Source organism: Engystomops pustulosus, chromosome 5, assembly GCF_040894005.1.
Source record: "Engystomops pustulosus chromosome 5, aEngPut4.maternal, whole genome shotgun sequence".
Classification (NCBI taxonomy): Eukaryota; Metazoa; Chordata; class Amphibia; order Anura; family Leptodactylidae; genus Engystomops; species Engystomops pustulosus.
Genome location: NC_092415.1, coordinates 23,629,253 through 23,649,937, shown reverse-complemented (window position 1 = coordinate 23,649,937; position 20,685 = coordinate 23,629,253). Strand labels below are relative to the sequence as shown.

The window sequence follows — 20,685 nt, the reverse complement described above, 5'->3', positions numbered from 1 at the left end:
GCAGTCCGAAGCACTTTACTTGCTGCCAAAGTAACAATAACCTGAATGAAGCCTTTGGGGACAACATTGTAATTCAATTGGTTCTGTTGCCACTTGGATCCATTATAGGATGAACTGGACTGGGTGCAATAATTCCGTTTAATTTTCTGATTCCAAACCTACATGCCATGGCCAGGCCACATGCCCTACCAAATTCACTTTCCGTAGAGACATCATTGATTTTAGAAACTGCGTGGTCCTCAATTCATTTTTTCACATCTATATAAAGAACCTACAAGGCTAACACTGAGATGTTTTTTCATGTTTTTGGTACCCATAAGGACAAGCTGTTGAGTTTTTAGTTAGATTTATTTTTCTATTTTATGTTTTCGATGATATTTCATCTTTTATATGGGAGTGTCCTTCAGAAGGCACGTCAGATACATACAGAAGCTGCTTCCCCAGTCGATATATGGGTTTTCACCTAACTATAGCTACCATATATGAAAACTTTTGTAAGCTTCTCCCGTCTCACTGGTTACTTCATGTTTAGTTTATTAATTTGTGTAAAAGGAAACAGATTTTGAGAACACACAAGTTGCTGGATGTCCCGAGCACTCGAATAAAGGAATGTGGTTTGCCTGGGTACCAGACATTCAGTTTTGTAACATGTGTGCGCAAGGCTGGAGTATTTTTATACCTTAAGGGTTAGAAAAGGTCTCAACACCCAAAACCAAAGAAGTGGTTGGGATAATATAGTAAAATAATATAAACTTCTTTCGACCTATTTAATCGTCCTCTAAACCTCTACTTCTTTTTCCCAATTGTTGGCATTGCTACTGTTTTCTTTTATTTATACATTTTATATTATAAAAAAGTCTCCAATAGTAATCAGCCATCATATGTGTATCCCTTCTCTCACAGTACCCTTCTGATGGAAAATATGCAACATCTCATAAACTAGAGCTGCTATGGAAGGTATATTCGGAATCAGCAGCTCAAAATTACCCAGAATTAGGTGGAAAACTTGAGGCAAGTTTTTTATTTATTTCCCAGTGTAGTAACCTGCAACAAGGCAGTTTCACCCAGACTTAATTTGTAAGGGTTTGGTGATCTACAGATGGTGGGGTATGCATTTAGGTGTCATATTGCAGGGAATATAGCCTTTTTTTTGATGGGGGCACCCATTGATGTCCTAGGGCAGTGGTGACGGACCTATGGCACGGGTGCCAGAAGTGGCACCCTGAGACCTCTCAGTGGACATTTTTCCAAGCTTACGGCTCCCCAGCCATGAATTAAGGGCTCTTCCTGCAGTCTCAGGTACCCCAGGAAGTGCCACTCTCTCATCCTGGTTTACCTGAGACTTACGGAGAGAAAAGGTTTGGACATGGTCATTGGAGCCATTGTAGCTCCTGCTCTCGACTCCACTATTCTTCCTGTTCAGCGCCTCTTGAGAGAAGCTCCAATGGCAATCCAAATTTCCCCTCCTACAATATTGATGTCCTCATGACTGTTGAAAGCTATGGTAGGGAAGGGAGCAAGAAGATTGAAATAAGTTTTTGGGTTGCAGTTTGGGCATTCGGTCTCCATAAGGTTCGCTATCACTGTCCTAGGGAGTGGTTGCTAAGTACAAGAGCCGGCTGCAGTTTGCATTCCTTTCATGCTTGTGATAAATGAAGGTGGTGGAAGATAGTCCGCTACTAATGAAATATTGGTGACCCATCTTAGGTTACGAAGAACCCCTTGAAGAATGGCTCTATAAATCTATCTACACAATGTTTATGATAAGGGTGGATAGCCATTCCATACAATAAATGAGTTTTTTGTGTATGATATTAGCTGAGCCCTAGTTTTAAAGCTAAATATTGAATGTTCACCCACGTCCAAAGCTATTGGTTGGATAAATGTGGCCCATGGTATGACTTGCCAAGATAATTACAGAGGATTTATTCCAGACCGAGTTATAACATTATCCTTTTTCTTGCGCAAAAATCTATCATCCAGTTACAGTTACGAGATACGTGATTGTGTAGAAATTATCTGGGTGCCTTCGGGGGGCTTGGATGGAGATGAAAGTCGGTTTTTAAAGTCATCATTGATAAGAGGAATAATTTTAGTTCATGACTAAGAATCATATTTGTATTGGCCTTGGATGGTCCAACTCCCTGTATGTTCCAGATCCGATGTTTTTCTTCCATAGAAGCCGAACGTTTATAGATTTCATCATAAAAAACTCATTTGAAACATATTAGGAATTTAATATCATTTAGCAAAACATTAATAGGAAATTAAAGTGATAGACATCTAGATGTAATCACATGGATGAAATCATGCAGCACTGAATGCTGGGAATAACACATTCTTCTTGTCACTGCTAATGGAGCAAACACAATTTTTTGATTATATCAGAAAGTGGCAGATTTCTAAGAAGAAACAGAGCTTCATAGGCTGTGGTTGGCCTTCTAGCTTAACAATGGGGCTCAGCTACAACATAACCTAATAATGTGTAAACCCTTAAAGGGAACCTATCATGAGGAATCTACTATGAGAAGTAGATGTGATGGTAGATTCCTCCTGCTGCCTCTGCCTTAATCTGTAATTTAATAATCCTGGAACCTAGCTTGTTAAAAACTTTATTTTAGTAATATGTAAATTACCTGCAGAGGCTACTGGGGCACTTACTAGCCTGGCCGGGCACTGGGAGCTAAGGCTACTCCACGTTCCAGAAGCCTCTGATGGTAATTGACATATTACTAAAAGAAAGTTTTTTAACAAGTTAGGTTCCAGGATTACTTAATTACAGATAAGGGCAGAGTCAGGAGGAGGAATCTACCATCAGATCTGCTTCCCTACTATTGTTGACCTCTGTTGGTAGAGAGAAGCTCGGCCAGGGCCGGCGCCAGCACTGGGCATACCTGGGCAAGTGTTGGGGTCCAGAGCTACTGGGGGGTCCAAATAAGGCTGTACATAAGGAATCCATGCGGGTGAGGGAGGATGTATATAAAATTACCATGAAGGGGCTGTTTGGAATGATAAACTAGGGAATATTTTAGGGAACAGGAGACTTTTTTAGTTTCTGAACTTTTAATGCCGCCACGTGCGTTCACTGCAAAGGGGCTCCCTAAGGCTTATTTTTACACAACCTGGGACCCACAAAAAAAGATTCCAGAAAACCACATCTTAATTTTTTTTATTAAATCAGTCCAATAGATATCCATGAAAGAGTGCAGTTCACAATACAATGGATAGCCCCTCCGAGGCATTCATGACTAGTGAGTTTGCTGTGTTTGGTTGAACCTAAACCTGAACACTTGTCAGTAACACCCCTGATGAGTGCTAGTACCGATCATGGGTGTTAACCCTTTAAATGCTGCTGGCAAAGTAGCCAACTGGTTTGGCAGATACCTAGAGTATGCCACCTACCGATGAATGGATGTCCTCATACTTAGGGACACATAATATACTGTACATCAGAAAAATTGCTTTACATTTGTAAATTTGCATCAATTACAGAGGTTCTGGACTTACAGTGATACAGTTCACTAGATTTACAGCAAGTGACAAGACACAATGAGCCGGGTGATAGGAAAAATGAAGTTCTACAAGGGTGAATTTCCTGCTTTGATCCTTTTCCTTTGGCCTGGACAAAGCAACAAGTGTGAGCAGCTGTCAGTCTTTTGTCGGCACAGCCTTTGTCTGGTGGTAGATGTGCTCGTTCAGCCTTTTCCTGCATTTCTATGAGAAGTATAGAAATAGTGATGGCTGCAGAGGGAGAATTACATTATTTAAAGGGGTTTTATTATTAAAGTTTTCTGCTTTTCCCCAGCTGAACAACCAGGTAGCAAAACACTAGTTCTTTTAACTCTGGGATTTGTATATGTAAAATGAGGGCATAAGAAGCTTAAATAATAGTAGATCCTGTCATAGGGGGTACCCACCAGCAGGTAAGTGTGCTTGGTTTACAATCATTCATCCTGGTGGTAGATTGCCTTCCTGTCATCAGCAATTGATCTATTAAACCACTACTAGTGTATTGTCAGGTAGTGTAACACCTTGAAGTTATTGTTTCTTGCATGCCCCTTGGTGGTGGCATCATCCAGAAAATCAAATTTGAAGTGAGATGTAAATTGGTTGTATAAAGTCAAGGAGGCGGAGAGTTTAACTCTGAACGCCTCCTTCTCTGTGATTGACATCATGCATCGGACTTCAGGAGATCAGGTTAGTGATGTCCCTGAATGTAGGACCATCAATTACAGTGAAGGGGGATTTCTGAGGAAGAGAGAGCTTGACTTCAGACATCTCACTTCAAAGTTGATTTTTTTGAACAATGCCACCACACTGGGTCATGAAAGAAACATACTGGTAGTTGTTTATCGGGTCAATTTCTGACAGATGACAGGTTCCCTTTAAATCCATCTATCTGCATCTATCTATCTACCTACCATCTATCTAGAGTTGGGGACCTCTTCTCATATGACAGTACATTACAAAGAAAGAGCCGTCCGGAGAGATCCATGGGTGGAATAAGTCTTGGCCTTGTCTTTCAAAGTTTCTTGCCAATTTTCCTATTGAATGTTACTCGTTTGGGTCATTTCCAGTTCGGCAGATTCCTCATGAGAAATCTATTAAGTGCACATTATTCCTGCTATTAATGTACCCAATAATATCAGTAAATCTCTCCTTTATTATATCAGTCTAGTTCTGTCTTCACCTCTGTCAGTAGGTTCTACAGATCTCAATCCTGGACTTACCATGGGAGGAAACTATTTCAAGTGGCCAAGAAAATTGTGAAGGAAATATTCCAAATGACAAGCCAGACATGTAATAATAAAATAATTACTAATTCACCTTCTTATATTACACAATGACTGACAATTAAGATAACTTATTGCTCAACATACAGATTACAGAAAGGCTCAAATACTTTAGTTGCTGATAGCGTCCCAATAGAGTATGGAGAGAGCGCTGTTATGTTCCCTAGAGTGCCCAGGGGGAGGTCCTTACATGTTCAGTGCCCCCTGTGCATGTATAGCAGACTCTCCATACAGCCTGGCCTCAGGGGTCGGTCGACACACAACATCCCATGCCGTCTTGAGAAGGGGGGCATGGGATGTCAAGATGGCATGGGATGTCGTGTGTGTCGAGACTCCACCTATCTGATATTGAAGACTAAACCTAAGTATTTACTATCAAAATAAAGGTTTAATAAAGTATTCATATTTTTTGATAATCCATTTGAGGATTGGTTCTACAGATGAGATGAGAGGGCTTGAAATCTCACCCCCATTGGTAGCACCCACAATCGGTGCTGCCTCCGATGATGGGGGTTACCCTTTGAATGCCGCTGGCGGGACATTCATGTTGCCATTTTCCCAAGGATCCAAGGATTGTCACTCGTGATGTCATCGAGGAATGACGATCCTAGAGTTAGTAGTGACACGCACTGATGGCATCAAGATGGTGGCATTTAAAGACTAAACACCCACATTCAATAGCGGCATTGATCCGCTGTCTTAACGCTGGGGGTGGGGAGCTTAATGCTGAACCCAAACAGACGGAACAAGGACAGACCCCTTTGATAGGGTAGAATGGTAACACCTAGATGTCAATATCTTGAATTTCTAAGAGGAACAATAGGGAAGCTGGTTTTTCAAAAATTTTTGTGAGCATATTTCCTCCAGGGAACTGGTAAGTAATTTTTTTGGTATTTAGAGTTGGACTGTTCTACACTAGATGATTTTACTACGTCTTTAGGCTCCTTTATATATAAGAGCCAACAGTAGATAAGCTTATTGAAAACTCCTCATGGAAACAATAATAAAGTGGGTTGTCCAGGCTTGGAGTTTCAATCTCAAAAGAGTGTGGGGGATTAATTTTGTAAATGAATGTTAAGAGTGACCTGTGGGTGTAATCCTGTATTGTCCAATCACTGCTAAGAGTACCATAACATTTAGGGACACACATCTTTGACTTGTTTAATGGTAACACCTAGTTGTCAGTATCTTGATGGTGGAATAATAGATGAACTGTGCAATACAACAATGAATTATAAAAAATAATTCTCCATGGGGAGTATTGACGAGAGGGGGGGTCCTCTTTAAAACATATACAAATCCGTTTAACCCAACTCCAATGATGGAGATCAGATTACCTGTTTTTTTCATGGATTTTGATAATTTCGTGAGTTTGTTGAATGAGTTGTTTTTCTAGTTTGTAGGTCGACAACGAATTTTCTAACAGCTGGATCTCTAATCTCGACGTCTGGTTGAGAACCTGGAGAAATACGAGAGAAAAAAATAACTACGATATATCATGCTGTCGTTTTACATTAGTGTAGGAACATAAAAATGGAAGCTAAAATGTGACAGAAAACAAACATGCCCAGCATGATAGTGGAAGGACGTATAGTATGAATGCATGCCACTGAACCAAAAGTAAATGTTATTGTAAACCTGTAGTCATAGATCTCCCCTGGTATTTTCAGGGTGGTCCTACAGAAAGCCTCATTTGATGACAGGGGGAGTTCATATCGACCCATGAGACTCGTGAGGTTTGACTGCCATTTTTATTTTGCATGAGGCTTTGGTACAAGCGAAATCTCCAGCTCAGCAGAACTGATGTAGCTGCGGGATCTGTGGGAACTAGAAAACGCTGGGCTTCTTGCTAAATAATGATAAAATAATTGCTGTCATTCTAAATTGAACCATAATGTTGAAAGAAAACCGAAACGCGTGTTAGATTTGGGGCTAGAGTTGGTTGTCATTGGCATTGAGCGCATTTCGAGTCCCACATTCGACGGGATTGTTTTCGTTAATAATAGATTTCTCGTATTTTTTTTGGAGACCGCAGTAGTTGGAGAAGTTTCCAAAAATCCATCATCTAGAAGTCACGGATAGTTTTGTACATTGTATAAAAAATTAGGATTAATGTTTGAAATTGTGGGTCACTAATTTATAGTTGATTTTTGTTTATAGGGGTACGAATAGGAATAATATGGCTGCTTTCTTTCTAAAACCACTCCACGTTTTTGTGTGCTTTCATAAAACAGTCCATTTAACTTGAGTTGAGCTGAGCTGCATTACCAGACCAGTAGACATGTCTGCTGCTTAACTCTGATTTTATAATAATTTTTACCAAACTGTCATATGTGACAAACAGAACAATGTCCACATTTTGCTGCTTGTCCTTTTCTGTCCACTGCTATGCCAATTTTGGTTTTGAAGCTGCTTGTCAGAAATCTTCCTCAACAGCTTTGAAGTGGGCGAAGTAGACTAATCTCTTCCTTTCTTTGCCCTAAAGCTGAGTCAAATTTAAGCAGCCTACAGTTTCCATAATAGTTTGAGCCTGGAGCCTCTTAGACTCATTTGCATGATTGTAAAATAATTTTTTTGTAAAAACCAGGGAGGTTCAGAGAGAGAGAGACTGTTCTGCAGAATCACAGATTGAGATGGAAGGACTGATAGGGAACAAGGGATAACTTTTCTGTGCAATATTTATGCATCAGCAGATCCTCACATACAAAGTTTTCCTTCTAGCTAAGTGCAGAGAGCCTCACGTGACCTACACCTTCAACCAGAGTGAGCAGGGAGCAGCAGCCACTCCTCTCCAGATAGAATCCATCTAATTTCTTGTGTTAACACCATATGGTCTCAGAGGGATTATCAAAACAGGCAGGGGTGAAAGCTACTACAGAGACAGCCTAGACTGAGGAGGATAGCAAAGACACTGCTGGATATAGCAGGCAAAGTTGTTTTACATAAAAAGAGCTATTGATCTAAAAGATATCAGTTGTTCTTTAAGAAAAGATGCAAAATGCAAACTGATCAGTGCCACCTACAGGATAGTCTTTAAAAAGGACCTTTTCATTTTTCCAGTTAAAAATCCTTTAATACTTTAAGCTATTTTTTTTTTTAAGTCCCTCAATTCCTAAGCAATCAGCGCTTTAAGTTTCGAGACCAAACTGTCATATGGTCTGTAAGGACTGGAGCAAAGAGTCTCAAAGCAGATAACGTAATTGGCACATAGAGGGCCAAAAGTAATTGGTCAAGAATGATAGAAGCTACTGAAAAAATTACAACACCATCAGAATCAGTGCAGTTTACTTTTTTAAGGATGCAGAGAGTGGGTGGTGTTAGGTCTTCTTCAAATCTTCAGGTCAAGGTCTGACTTGACTTGATGGTGACTGAGGCGGTAAGGGCCACTCTGGAAATTATAGAGCAGATCCCATTCCTACACAGATTTGTGGTGCGGCCACTCCTTTACTATGGAGATTGGGGGGGGGGGGAGATGGGCACTCACATGTGCCTTCTTCAACCGCTCAAAACGGGACCATAAACTTTGAATTTAAACATTAAAATAGAGTTCTCCTGTCTTCTTGCTCCTTGGGGGATCTCCCAACTTCTTGCCCCTTCCACCGGTCATAAAACTTGATGAAAGCAGACATGCTTTTCAATCCTGGATAAACTGGGATTTTTAAGATTTTTACTACAAAGATAAGGTGAATGAAGCAGAGCCCACAAGACTTACCCAACTTATTTTCTGTATAAGTGTTAGTTGCATAGAATTCATTCCTGTGTGATAGACCAGGCTAGTCAATTATGATTCATGGAGTTCTGTTGTGCATCGTGTCCATGACTAGACGACTCATACAACTCTTCCATCCTGTCTCAAGCATTGTACTTCTACATACTTTCCTGTTGCTACTCATGTTGCCTCGATCAAACCTTAAGCACCATGAAAAATGGTGAGAAATGTCTTCATTATTCACTTTTTGAGTGACAGCAAATTTTCTCCTTAAACTTTAACATGACATCCCTGAATGTTATACTACAACTTGTTTTGGGTTAGAAAGAGACATACAGGAAAGCTGCCGCACCCACAGGAAGAGGAAAAATTCAGGAAACGGTAGGAAAATATAAAAATAAAAGTATTATCCTGCCCGGAAAAACCCAGCGCATCTGAGTTTTATATGAATAGCCAGTTTATTACAACTATTTATAAGAATTATTACCGGTATTATTAAGAATATTTTTTATTGGAGTCCATTTTTTATTAAAAATGAATACTATCAAAAAACATTATTTTTATCAGCTAATTTTTATTATTTATTATGTTACTACTAGTATATACTATACCATTTTATATAAAATAGTATAGTATATACTAACAGTAAAAAAGGGGAAGAAACCTATAGTAGTAACATTTAAAATAGTATAGTATATACCAGTGGTGGTGAACCTATGGCACGGGTGCCAGAGGCGGCACTCGGAGCCCTCTCTGTGGGCACCCAGGCCATCACCCAAGCACACCAGACAGGACTCAAAGAATCCTCCTGCAGTCCCAAGCAACTTAAAAGATGCTGCTTTCAGTCATATATTTATGTGATACTTCGCTATTTGGGTATGTAGGAAGAGGGAGAATGAGTAGACAGGGCTGAATTATCTTTGGAGGACCTCCTGCTGGCCCCACAATTCTCTGTGTACAGAGGGACACTGGAAAGAAGCTAAAATGATGCAAATTTTCCATCTTGTCCTCAGGAGGCCGATATTATCGAACGTTGTTGAAGAACAGGGAGCAATAAGTTACTGCTTTAATTTTTGGTTGGCACCTCGCAATAAATAAGGGGGGTTTTGGGTTGCAGTTTGGGCACTCGGACGTTAAAAGGTTCGCCATCACTGGTATATAACGAGTTAAAAAGGGAAAACAACCCTATAGTAGTAACATATAAAATAGTATAGTATATACTAACAGTTAAAAAGGGAAAACAACCCTATAGTTGTAACATATAAAATAATATAGTATATACTAACGAGCTAAAAAGGGAAAACAACCCTATAGTAGTAACATATAAAATAGTATAGTATATACTAACAGTTAAAAAGGGAAAACAAGCCTATAGTAGTAACATATAAAAAAGTATAGTATATACTAATAGTAAAAAAGGGAAAAAACCCTATAGAAGTAACATATAAAATAATATAGTATATACTAACGAGCTAAAAAGGGAAAACAACCCTATAGTAGTAACATATAAAATAGTATAGTATATACTAACAGTTAAAAAGGGAAAACAAGCCTATAGTAGTAACATATAAAAAAGTATAGTATATACTAATAGTAAAAAAGGGAAAAAACCCTATAGAAGTAACATATAAAATAGTAATTTATATTCTAATAGTAAAAAAGGGAAAAACCCTATAGTAGTAATATATAAAATAGTATAGTACATGCTAATAGTAGCATAATTACTAATTATTTATGATAACTGAATGTAAAATTTAGCTTTGTATGTTTTTGGATTCCTAGAAAATGATGCATTTTCTGAAATACAGATTTATTGGAAAAATTAATATTACTATGTTACTAATTATTATTACCTTTGTATATGGAATTTATTGTATCTTTCGTATCCAGTATTTATTATATGGAGTATTTTTGGCATTTATCATGTTATTTAAGTGATTCATTTCAATAACACATCAATTCTTTTAGGAAGAATTTAATAACTTTACATAAAGATTTTGTACCTTGTTTGTCTACACTGAGGATTAGCTTCCATTACCTTGATTCCAGTGTAGGGTTTCCAGAAGCCAAATAAATCTACGTACAAGAGCACTCAATGGGGAATTAATAATCCAGTTCAAAGAGGAATTAGCCGAGGCAAGTCATTTATTTTGGTACCATGTGTATCAGTCACAGCTATTAGCCCCCGTGTTTATTTGAACTATACTGGTGTTTAGTTAAGGGGGTGACCTTAACCTTCTCATGAATGGTGCATTCAATATACCTATGACATGGCTTCAGGGACTAGGACAGGATGCGGCACTCTTGGCCATTCATGTAGACATTTCCTTCTTTACTATAGAACCTTCTATTGAAATGGGGGCAGGTTTCAGGGGCTTGTTATAGTCACCAATTCAATAGCCACCCGGCTAAAAAGGACATGTGGGAACTATGGAACGGAGATCCCTACAGAAGTTTACGCCTCTAAAGCAAGAATAGTTCTGTCTAAAGATGCAGTATTGCCCCCCCTAAGATAATAAGGGCAAATTCAAAGAGTATCCCATCTCTGACACTAGCTTGAGACTAGTAGTGTGGACCCATGCCCCATAGCTGCTATGCATAGACATGGCTACACCTGGATTGCTATAGGTGAACACGCCTATGAGAGTTCCAAAAACAATCTAAAACTCTATTAAAAGATGCAAAGAGCTGGAGTTGATGGAGGTGGTAAAAGGTCCTCTTGAGCAGTAATGAGCAGACCCATCAGTAGTCTGGCAGGTTCAGCCGAACCCAGATCCAAACTCCGGCAATTAATGCTACGGGTTTGCTCATCAACTAGTTTTTGGGGTTCCTATAAAAATTGATTACGGGGGGGGTGGGGTGGGGTGGCTATGTTTGGCCACTTTTTTCATTAACAGTGGCCATAGGACACAGGAGTCAATCCATGGCCCCAATACACAAAATGGGTATCTTCATAGGCAAGGTGTGGATATGCCATAAAGGTCTGATGTTTTACAATTCCTTAAATCACTTTCCCTAATGGTCCATAGTAACTGCACTTTCTAGCTCTGTGGCATGTGTACCATGTGCGGATATAATATATAGGATGAGGTGAGAAATTATGTTGGATTCTCTCGATTTTTGGTGGGAAATTGTATAAGATGTATCAGTTGTATAGTTGTGTGGTCACTTACTTGTGTCTCCACGTCGGTAAGTTTCCTCGTCTGCTCCGCTGTTTGGCTCAGAAGACTTGTTCCTATTTCCAGCATGGTTGCCGTCTGGTTCTGAACTGCGTTCTGCTGCATCTGGACCATCTCTGACTTCATGTTGTCCACAATGTAGTTCTCTAGCTGTGAAAAATACATTGACATATATGAGAAAGATAGAAGCCAAACTTTATATAACATTGCAGTCACTTGGGTTAGTAGATATGTATTTACGGTGGGTGCGCAAAAGTATTCAGAACCCTTTAAACTTTTCACTCTTTTTTCATTGCAGCCAAATGGTCAGATAAAAAAAGTTCTGTTTTTTCGCTCATTAATGTGCACTCTTCCCCCATCTCCACAGAAAAAAAACAGAAAAGTAAATATTTTTGCTAATTTATAAAACAAGAAAAACTGGATTATCACATGGTCATACGTATTCGGACCCTTCGCTCAACATCTTTCGAGCTAGTACAGCCATAAGATGCAACACATTTCTCTGCAGATCCTCTCCAGTTCCCTCAGGTTGGATGATGAACATTGGTGGAAGCCATTTTCAAGTCTCTCCAGAGATTCTCAATTGGCTTTAGGTCCGGGCTCTGGCTGGGCCGGTCAGGAATGGTCAGAGACATGTCCTGAAGCCTCTTCTCTGTTATTTTGGCTCTGTGCTTAGGGTCATTGTCTTGTTGGAAGGTTCGGCCCAGTCTGAGGTCCAGAGCCTCTGGAAAGAGGTTTTCATCCAGGATATCTCTGTACTTGGCCACATTCATCTTTCCTTCAATGACAACCAATGGTCCTGTCCCTGCCCCTATAGCCTGATGCTGCCACCACCATGTGTCACTGTTGGGATTGTATTTGGCAGGTGGTGAGCCTGGTTTTCTCCACACATACCACTTAAACTTGACACCAAAAAGTTTAATTAGACCAGAGATTCTTATTTCTAATAATCTGGTTTTTAATCTAGTCCTTCATGTTTTTTTTTTTTTTTTTGCCGACTGTATGCGGCTTTAATATGTCTTACTCTCAAATCTGTCCTAAGCCAGAAAACAAGCCTTATCGGTCAGGCCTAAAACGTAACTTTTATTGAATGTTCCAAGTAAGACTGAAATTATATCACACTAACTCTTAAAAATACATGTTTGGACTGCTATCATCACTCTTAAGGTATTTGGGATCATTTTCCCTCACTATATCTATCTAGGTATTGGATCTCTGCAGCGATCACATTAGTTGAGCAGCCATAATTATGATATTAAAGTTTAAGACACAAGCCCCCCCGACATGTTTCGCCAAACGACTGGCGTCATCAGGGGATCGGAGTACATATATTATCCTTATTTTTAATAATAATCTTGCTTTGTTATAATTTTTTGGGATACAAATATAATGGGATAGGTTTACCAAACCTGTATATGACTTTAAGTACAAAATCTTATCACAGTGGATGACACTAGCGCATCTTTACCCTTTATACTACCCAAAAGATCCTACACCAATTCAGGTGTAAAATATCGTAACTTAAGCCCCACGCATTGTATTAAAACACACATCTCTCCATTACAAGTCCCACCCATTTTACTAAATACATGACTTACACACTATAAGCCCCTCCCATTGTACTGAAAAGCCACACCTATGCTTTATAAGTTGCACTTATTTAATTAAAAGCCACACCTCTGCTCAATAAGCCCCACCCCCAATGCAGACAAGTCACAAGAAGTATCTTCACCCTATAATAAAATTGGCGCACAACTTGTCGAATACTTTTTTGGCTCAAATCCATCCAGTTCTGTGACATTTAGCTTAGTAAATCTGCCCTATAATATCTTTATCAGTTCTGTTTATTGTGAATTACAGGAGATTAGTAATTCCGCCTTCAGAGTCAATGTTAATCACCGAAATAACCCCCGGACATGAGGTTTAATCACTTGATTAATTACAACAAGGTCATTCCAAAACGAGGGCTAAGGGGAAAGGAAACTGATAATTTGTAATTTGTTTGAATTAATTAGAAGTTTGGGAAAGAAAATATATTCCCTTTTCCCAAGAGAAACCAAGTGCAAGGATTGTTCTGTACAGATGATTCATCGTCTTCAGACGTCCTCGGGGGGCACTGGTTGTACATTCACTGGGGTGGAATTCATCATTGCCCCCACAAGGGTATACGTAACTTTCTATGAAATTTAAAGGAAAGGTCTGTCCTGTGTCTATTTGTTGTTGTCTCTAGTGTATTTCCTACTAATCCTTCCCCATTATGTAGGTTAATGTGGTCATGTTAACCTGTATTGTGCCGTTTCGCATAGTCCTGTAACTATGTTTGGATGCAGCTAAGGAACTAGATACATGTAAGAACGTGTCTCTTGTAGTGTATGTATGGAACTGTAACGTTAAAGGGGTATTCTTGTCTTGGCATTCACATTCAGTCTGATAAATCTGCCATGTATAAACATTTCTTCAATTAGATGTTATTAAAAAAAATTACCTGTGTAAAGATAATTTCTCATAAATGTAGTCATGTTGTCTCTTAGAAACGAGATGGCTTCCTTGGATACGGCCACCTCTGCTCAAGGGATTGCACAAAGAAACAAATTTGTTTTTGTATGTGAAATGTCCAGGAGTTACTGCAGGTCCCACATCCGTCCTGTGGTAATGATTGCTGAATCCTGGTGGTCCGGCAGGACTCTATAGCGCATGTCTGGCCACCGCTGCCGGAGTGTGACGTGGTCGTATCCGAGGAAGCTATCTCGTTTCTAAGAGACAGAATTACTACATTTATGAGAAATTATCTTCACACCTTTAAGCCTATCTCTAACTATGTGTCCCACAGGTGACCAATAAAGTTGTATCGTACCGTATCTACTACTATCTATCATATGTCTTAGTTTTCTTACTACCCCTTTCTTTTAATCTACAATTTAAAAATATTTTAAGCTGAAATTAAAGTCTTCATAAATTTGTCTATTATATTGACCTCTTAGTGACAATGTGACACCGTCTTTAACTGTAGACACATAGGGGGTCATTTACTAAGGGTCCGATTCGCATTTTCCCGACGTGTTACCCGAATATTTCCGATTTGCGCTGATTTCCCCTGAACTGCCCCTGGATTTTGGCGCACGCGTTCGGATTGTGGCGCATCGGCACTGGCATGCACGCGACGGAAATCGGGGGGCGTGGCCGAACGAAAACCCAACGGATTCGGAAAAACCGCCGCATTTAAAACAAAAAATGTGTCGCGGAGCTTGCACTTACCTTCACTCAGCCCGACTCGGTGTATTCCAGTGCGTTCCAGGGAACTTCAGCGCAGCAGCGCCACCTGGTGGACGTCGGAGAAACTGCGATCTGGCGGATTACAGACTCTCTCTGATCATATCAATTTCCACAAAATTTTATTCCATGTAATTTACCAGGTGATGTCATCAGTGAAGGGGATTTCACCAGAAAACTCAAATTGCATTCATAAAGAATAATCTCCATCAGTCATCTTTATAGTAATTATAACAGATTTTGGAGCAATTTGTCTTGTTTTACGCTGTTAAAGGACATCTACCACCAGGATGAAGGATTGTAAACCAAATACACTGACATACTGATGTGTGCCCCCTCTGGCAGGATCTGCTCTTCTTTTAGCTGCTTATGCCCTGGTTCTAACAAAAATAGGCTTTTAAAATTAGGCAAATGAGACTGAGGGCTCCAGACTTCATAGGTGTTAACAGAGTCTGGAGCCCATGAGGTTCATTTGCATAATTTTTAAAGCCTTTTTTTCTTAAAAACAAGGGCATAATAAGCTTCAAGAATGGCAGATCCTGACAGAGGGGGCATACATCAGTATGTCATGTACTTGGTTTACAATTCTTCATCCTGGTGGTAGATTTCCTTTAATATTCCGCCATACAGAACTGGATGATGGAAATGTTCATATGTTTTAAGATATTAAACTGATCATTCCATTATATCGTTATGAGATGACCTGTCAGCTCTATGGACTAGCCTGCTATGAAAAAAAAAACTTATATTCTACATCATGTAGCATCTTACTCCTCTGTAATTCCTCTATGAACTGTGTTAGATAATTGACAGCTTATTCACTTTTTCTCTTAAAGGGAACATGTCATCAGATTTACACGAATTTTACTACCCCCTCCCAGGTAGGGGATGAAATGTCCTTTCTAGAACTTTTATTTGAAATCTCACCTGTTTACCTGAGAAAAAAATCTTCTCCAAAATAATGTGATAATCAAAACTGGCTGAGCTCTGCTGCTGTACTATACAGGGGATACACTGCTCTGCTGCTGTACTATACAGGGGATACACTGCTCTGCTGCTGTACTATACAGGGGATACACCGCTCTGCTGCTGTACTATACAGGGGATACACTGCTCTGCTGCTGTACTATACAGGGGATACACTGCTCTGCTGCTGTACTATACAGGGGATACACCGCTCTGCTGCTGTACTATACAGGGGATACACTGCTCTGCTGCTGTACTATACAGGGGATACACTGCTCTGCTGCTGTACTATACAGAGGATACACTGCTCTGCTGCTGTAATATACAGGGGAAACACTGCTCTGCTGCTGTACTATACAGGGGATACACTGATCTGCTGCTGTACTATACAGGGGATACACTGCTCTGCTGCTGTACTATACAGGGGATACAATGTTCTGCTGCTGTACTATACAGGGGATACACTGCTCTGCTGCTGTACTATACAGGGGATACACTGCTCTGCTGCTGTACTATACAGGGGATACACTGTTCTGCTGCTGTACTATACAGGGGATACACTGCTCTGCTGCTGTACTATACAGGGAATGCACTGCTCTGCTGCTGTACTATACAGGGGATACACTGCTCTGCTGCTGTACTATACAGGGGATACACTGCTCTGCTGCTGTACTATACAGGGGATACACTGCTCTGCTGCTGTACTATACAGAGGATACACTGCTCTGCTGCTGTACTATACAGGAGATACACTGCTCTGCTGCTGTACTATACAGGGAATACACTGCTCTGCTGCTGTACTGCTCTGCTGCTGTATCCCCTATACACTGCTCTGCTGCTGTACTATACAGAGGATACACTGCTCTGCTGCTGTACTATACAGGGGATACACTGCTCTGCTGCTGTACTATACAGAGGATACACTGCTCTGCTGCTGTAATATACAGGGGAAACACTGCTCTGCTGCTGTACTATACAGGGGATACACTGCTCTGCTGCTATACTATACAGGGGATACACTACTCTGCTGCTGTACTATACAGAGGATACACTGCTCTGCTGCTGTACTATACAGGGGATACACTGCTCTGCTGCTGTACTATACAGGGGATACACTGCTCTGCTGCTGTACTATACAGGGAATGCACTGCTCTGCTGCTGTACTATACAGGGGATACACTGCTCTGCTGCTGTACTATACAGGGGATACACTGCACTGCTGCTGTACTATACAGGGGATACACTGCTCTGCTGCTGTACTATACAGGGGATACACTGCTCTGCTACTGTACTATACAGGTAATACACTGCTATGCTGCTTTACTATACAGGGGATACACTGCTCTGCTGCTGTACTATACAGGGGATACACTGCTCTGCTGCTGTACTATACAGGGGATACACTGCTCTGCTGCTGTACTATACAGGAGATACACTGCTCTGCTGCTGTACTATACAGGGAATACACTGCTCTGCTGCTGTACTGCTCTGCTGCTGTATCCCCTATACACTGCTCTGCTGCTGTACTATACAGAGGATACACTGCTCTGCTGCTGTACTATACAGGGGATACACTGCTCTGCTGCTGTACTATACAGAGGATACACTGCTCTGCTGCTGTACTATACAGGGGATACACTGCTCTGCTGCTGTACTATACAGAGGATACACTGCTCTGCTACTGTACTATACAGGGGGATACACTGCTATGCTGCTGTACTATACAGGGGATACACTGCTCTGCTGCTGTACTATACAGGAGATACACTGCTCTGCTGCTGTACTATACAGGGGATACACTGCTCTGCTGCTGTACTATACAGGGGATACACTGCTCTGCTGCTGTACTATACAGGAGATACACTGCTCTGCTGCTGTACTATACAGGGGATACACTGCTCTGCTACTGTACTATACAGGGGATACACTGCTCTGCTGCTTTACTATACAGGGGATACACTGCTCTGCTGCTGTACTATACAGGGGGATACACTGCTCTGCTGCTGTACTATACAGGGGATACACTGCTCTGCTGCTGTACTATACAGGGGATACACTGCTCTGCTGCTGTACTATACAGGGGATACACTGCTCTGCTGCTGTACTATACAGGAGATACACTGCTCTGCTGCTGTACTATACAGGGGATACACTGCTCTGCTGCTGTACTATACAGAGGATACACTGCTCTGCTGCTGTACTATACAGGGGATACACTGCTCTGCTGCTGTACTATACAGAGGATACACTGCTCTGCTGCTGTACTATACAGGGGGATACACTGCTATGCTGCTGTACTATACAGGGGATACACTGCTCTGCTGCTGTATTATACAGGAGATACACTGCTCTGCTGCTGTACTATACAGGGGATACACTGCTCTGCTGCTGTACTATACAGGGGATACACTGCTCTGCTGCTGTACTATACAGGGGATACACTGCTCTGCTGCTGTACTATACAGGGGATACACTGCTTTGCTGCTGTACTATACAGGGAATGCACTGCTCTGCTGCTGTACTATACAGGGGATACACTGCTCTGCTGCTGTACTATACAGGGGATACACTGCTCTGCTGCTGTAATATACAGGGGATACACTGCACTGCTGCTGTACTATACAGGGAATGCACTGCTCTGCTGCTGTACTATATAGGGAATACACTGCTCTGCCGCTGTACTATACAGGGGATACACTGCTCTGCTGCTGTACTATACAGGGAATACACTGCTCTGTCGCTGTACTATACAGGGGATACACTGCTCTGCTGCTGTACTATACAGGGGATACACTGCTCTGCTGCTGTACTATACAGAGGATACACTGCTCTGCTGCTGTACTATACAGGAATACACTGCTCTGCTGCTGTACTATACAGGGGATACACTGCTCTGCTGCTGTACTATACAGAGGATACACTGCTCTGCTGCTGTACTATACAGGGGATACACTGCTCTGCTGCTGTACTATACAGAGGATACACTGCTCTGCTGCTGTACTATACAGGGGGATACACTGCTCTGCTGCTGTACTATACAGGGGATACACTGCTCTGCTGCTGTACTATACAGGGGATACACTGCTCTGCTGCTGTACTATACAGGGGATACACTGCTCTGCTGCTGTACTATACAGGAGATACACTGCTCTGCTGCTGTACTATACAGGGGATACACTGCTCTGCTGCTGTACTATACAGAGGATACACTGCTCTGCTGCTGTACTATACAGGGGATACACTGCTCTGCTGCTGTACTATACAGAGGATACACTGCTCTGCTGCTGTACTATACAGGGGGATACACTGCAATGCTGCTTTACTATACTGGGGATACACTGCTCTGCTGCTGTACTATACAGGAGATACACTGCTCTGCTGCTGTACTATACAGGGGATACACTGCTCTGCTGCTGTACTATACAGGGGATACACTGCTCTGCTGCTGTACTATACAGGAGATACACTGCTCTGCTGCTGTACTATACAGAGGATACACTGCTCTGCTGCTGTACTATACAGGGGATACACTGCTCTGCTGCTGTACTATACAGGGGATACACTGCTCTGCTGCTGTACTATACAGAGGATACACTGCTCTGCTGCTGTACTATACAGGGGGATACACTGCTATGCTGCTGTACTATACTGGGGATACACTGCTCTGCTGCTGTACTATACAGGGGATACACTGCTCTGCCTCTGTACTATACAGGGGATACACTGCTCTGCTGCTGTACTATACAGGGGATACACTGCTCTGCTGCTGTACTGCTCTGCTGCTGTATCCCCTATACACTGCTCTGCTGCTGTACTATACAGAGGATACACTGCTCTGCTGCTGTACTATACAGAGGATACACTGCTCTGCTGCTGTACTATACAGAGGATACACTGCTCTGCTGCTGTACTATACAGGGGATACACTGCTCTTCTGCTGTACTATACAGAGGATACACTGCTCTGCTGCTGTACTATACAGGGGGATACAGTGCTATGCTGCTGTACTATACAGAGGATACACTGCTCTGCTGCTGTACTATACAGGGGATACACTGCTCTGCTGCTGTACTATACAGGGGGATACACTGCTCTGCTGCTGTACTATACAGGGGATACACTGCTCTGCTGCTGTACTATACAGGAGATACACTGCTCTGCCACTGTACTATACAGGGGATACACTGCTCTGCTGCTGTACTATACAGGGGATACACTGCTCTGCTGCTGTACTATACAGGAAATACACTGCTCTGCCACTATACTATACAGGGGATACACTGCCCTGCTGCTGTACTATACAGGGGATACACTGCTCTGCTGCTGTACTATACAGGGGATACACTGCTCTGCCTCTGTACTATACAGGGGATACACTGCTCTGCTGCTGTACTATACAGGGGATACACTGCTCTGCTGCTGTACTATACAGGGAATACACTGCTCTGCCGCTGTACTATACAGGGGATACACTGCTCTGCTGCTGTACTATACAGGGGATACACTGCTCTGCTGCTGTACTATACAGGGGGATACACTGCTCTGCTGCTGTACTATACAGGGGATACACTGCTCTGCTGCTGTACTATACAGGGGATACACTGCTCTGCTGCTATACTATACATGGGATACACTGCTCTGCTGCTGTACTATACAGGGGATACACTGCTCTGCTGCTGTACTATACAGGGGATACACTGCTCTGCTGCTTTACTATACAGGGGATACACTGCTCTGCTGCTGTACTATACAGGGGATACACTGCTCT

General features: G+C 41.6%; 1 protein-coding gene across 1 annotated transcript in view; it reads right to left on the bottom strand.

Annotated features, from left to right (window-relative positions):
- Positions 1 to 20,685, bottom strand: part of ANGPT1 (angiopoietin 1) — a 217,551-nt gene that overhangs the window by 74,253 nt on the left and 122,613 nt on the right. Inside the window, exons 2-3 of the mRNA XM_072151330.1 lie at positions 11,676 to 11,831; positions 6,131 to 6,252 (exon numbers count right to left, since the gene is read on the bottom strand). Of these exons, the coding sequence (XP_072007431.1) occupies positions 6,131 to 6,252; positions 11,676 to 11,831 (278 nt within the window). The remainder of the gene's footprint in view (positions 1 to 6,130; positions 6,253 to 11,675; positions 11,832 to 20,685) is intronic.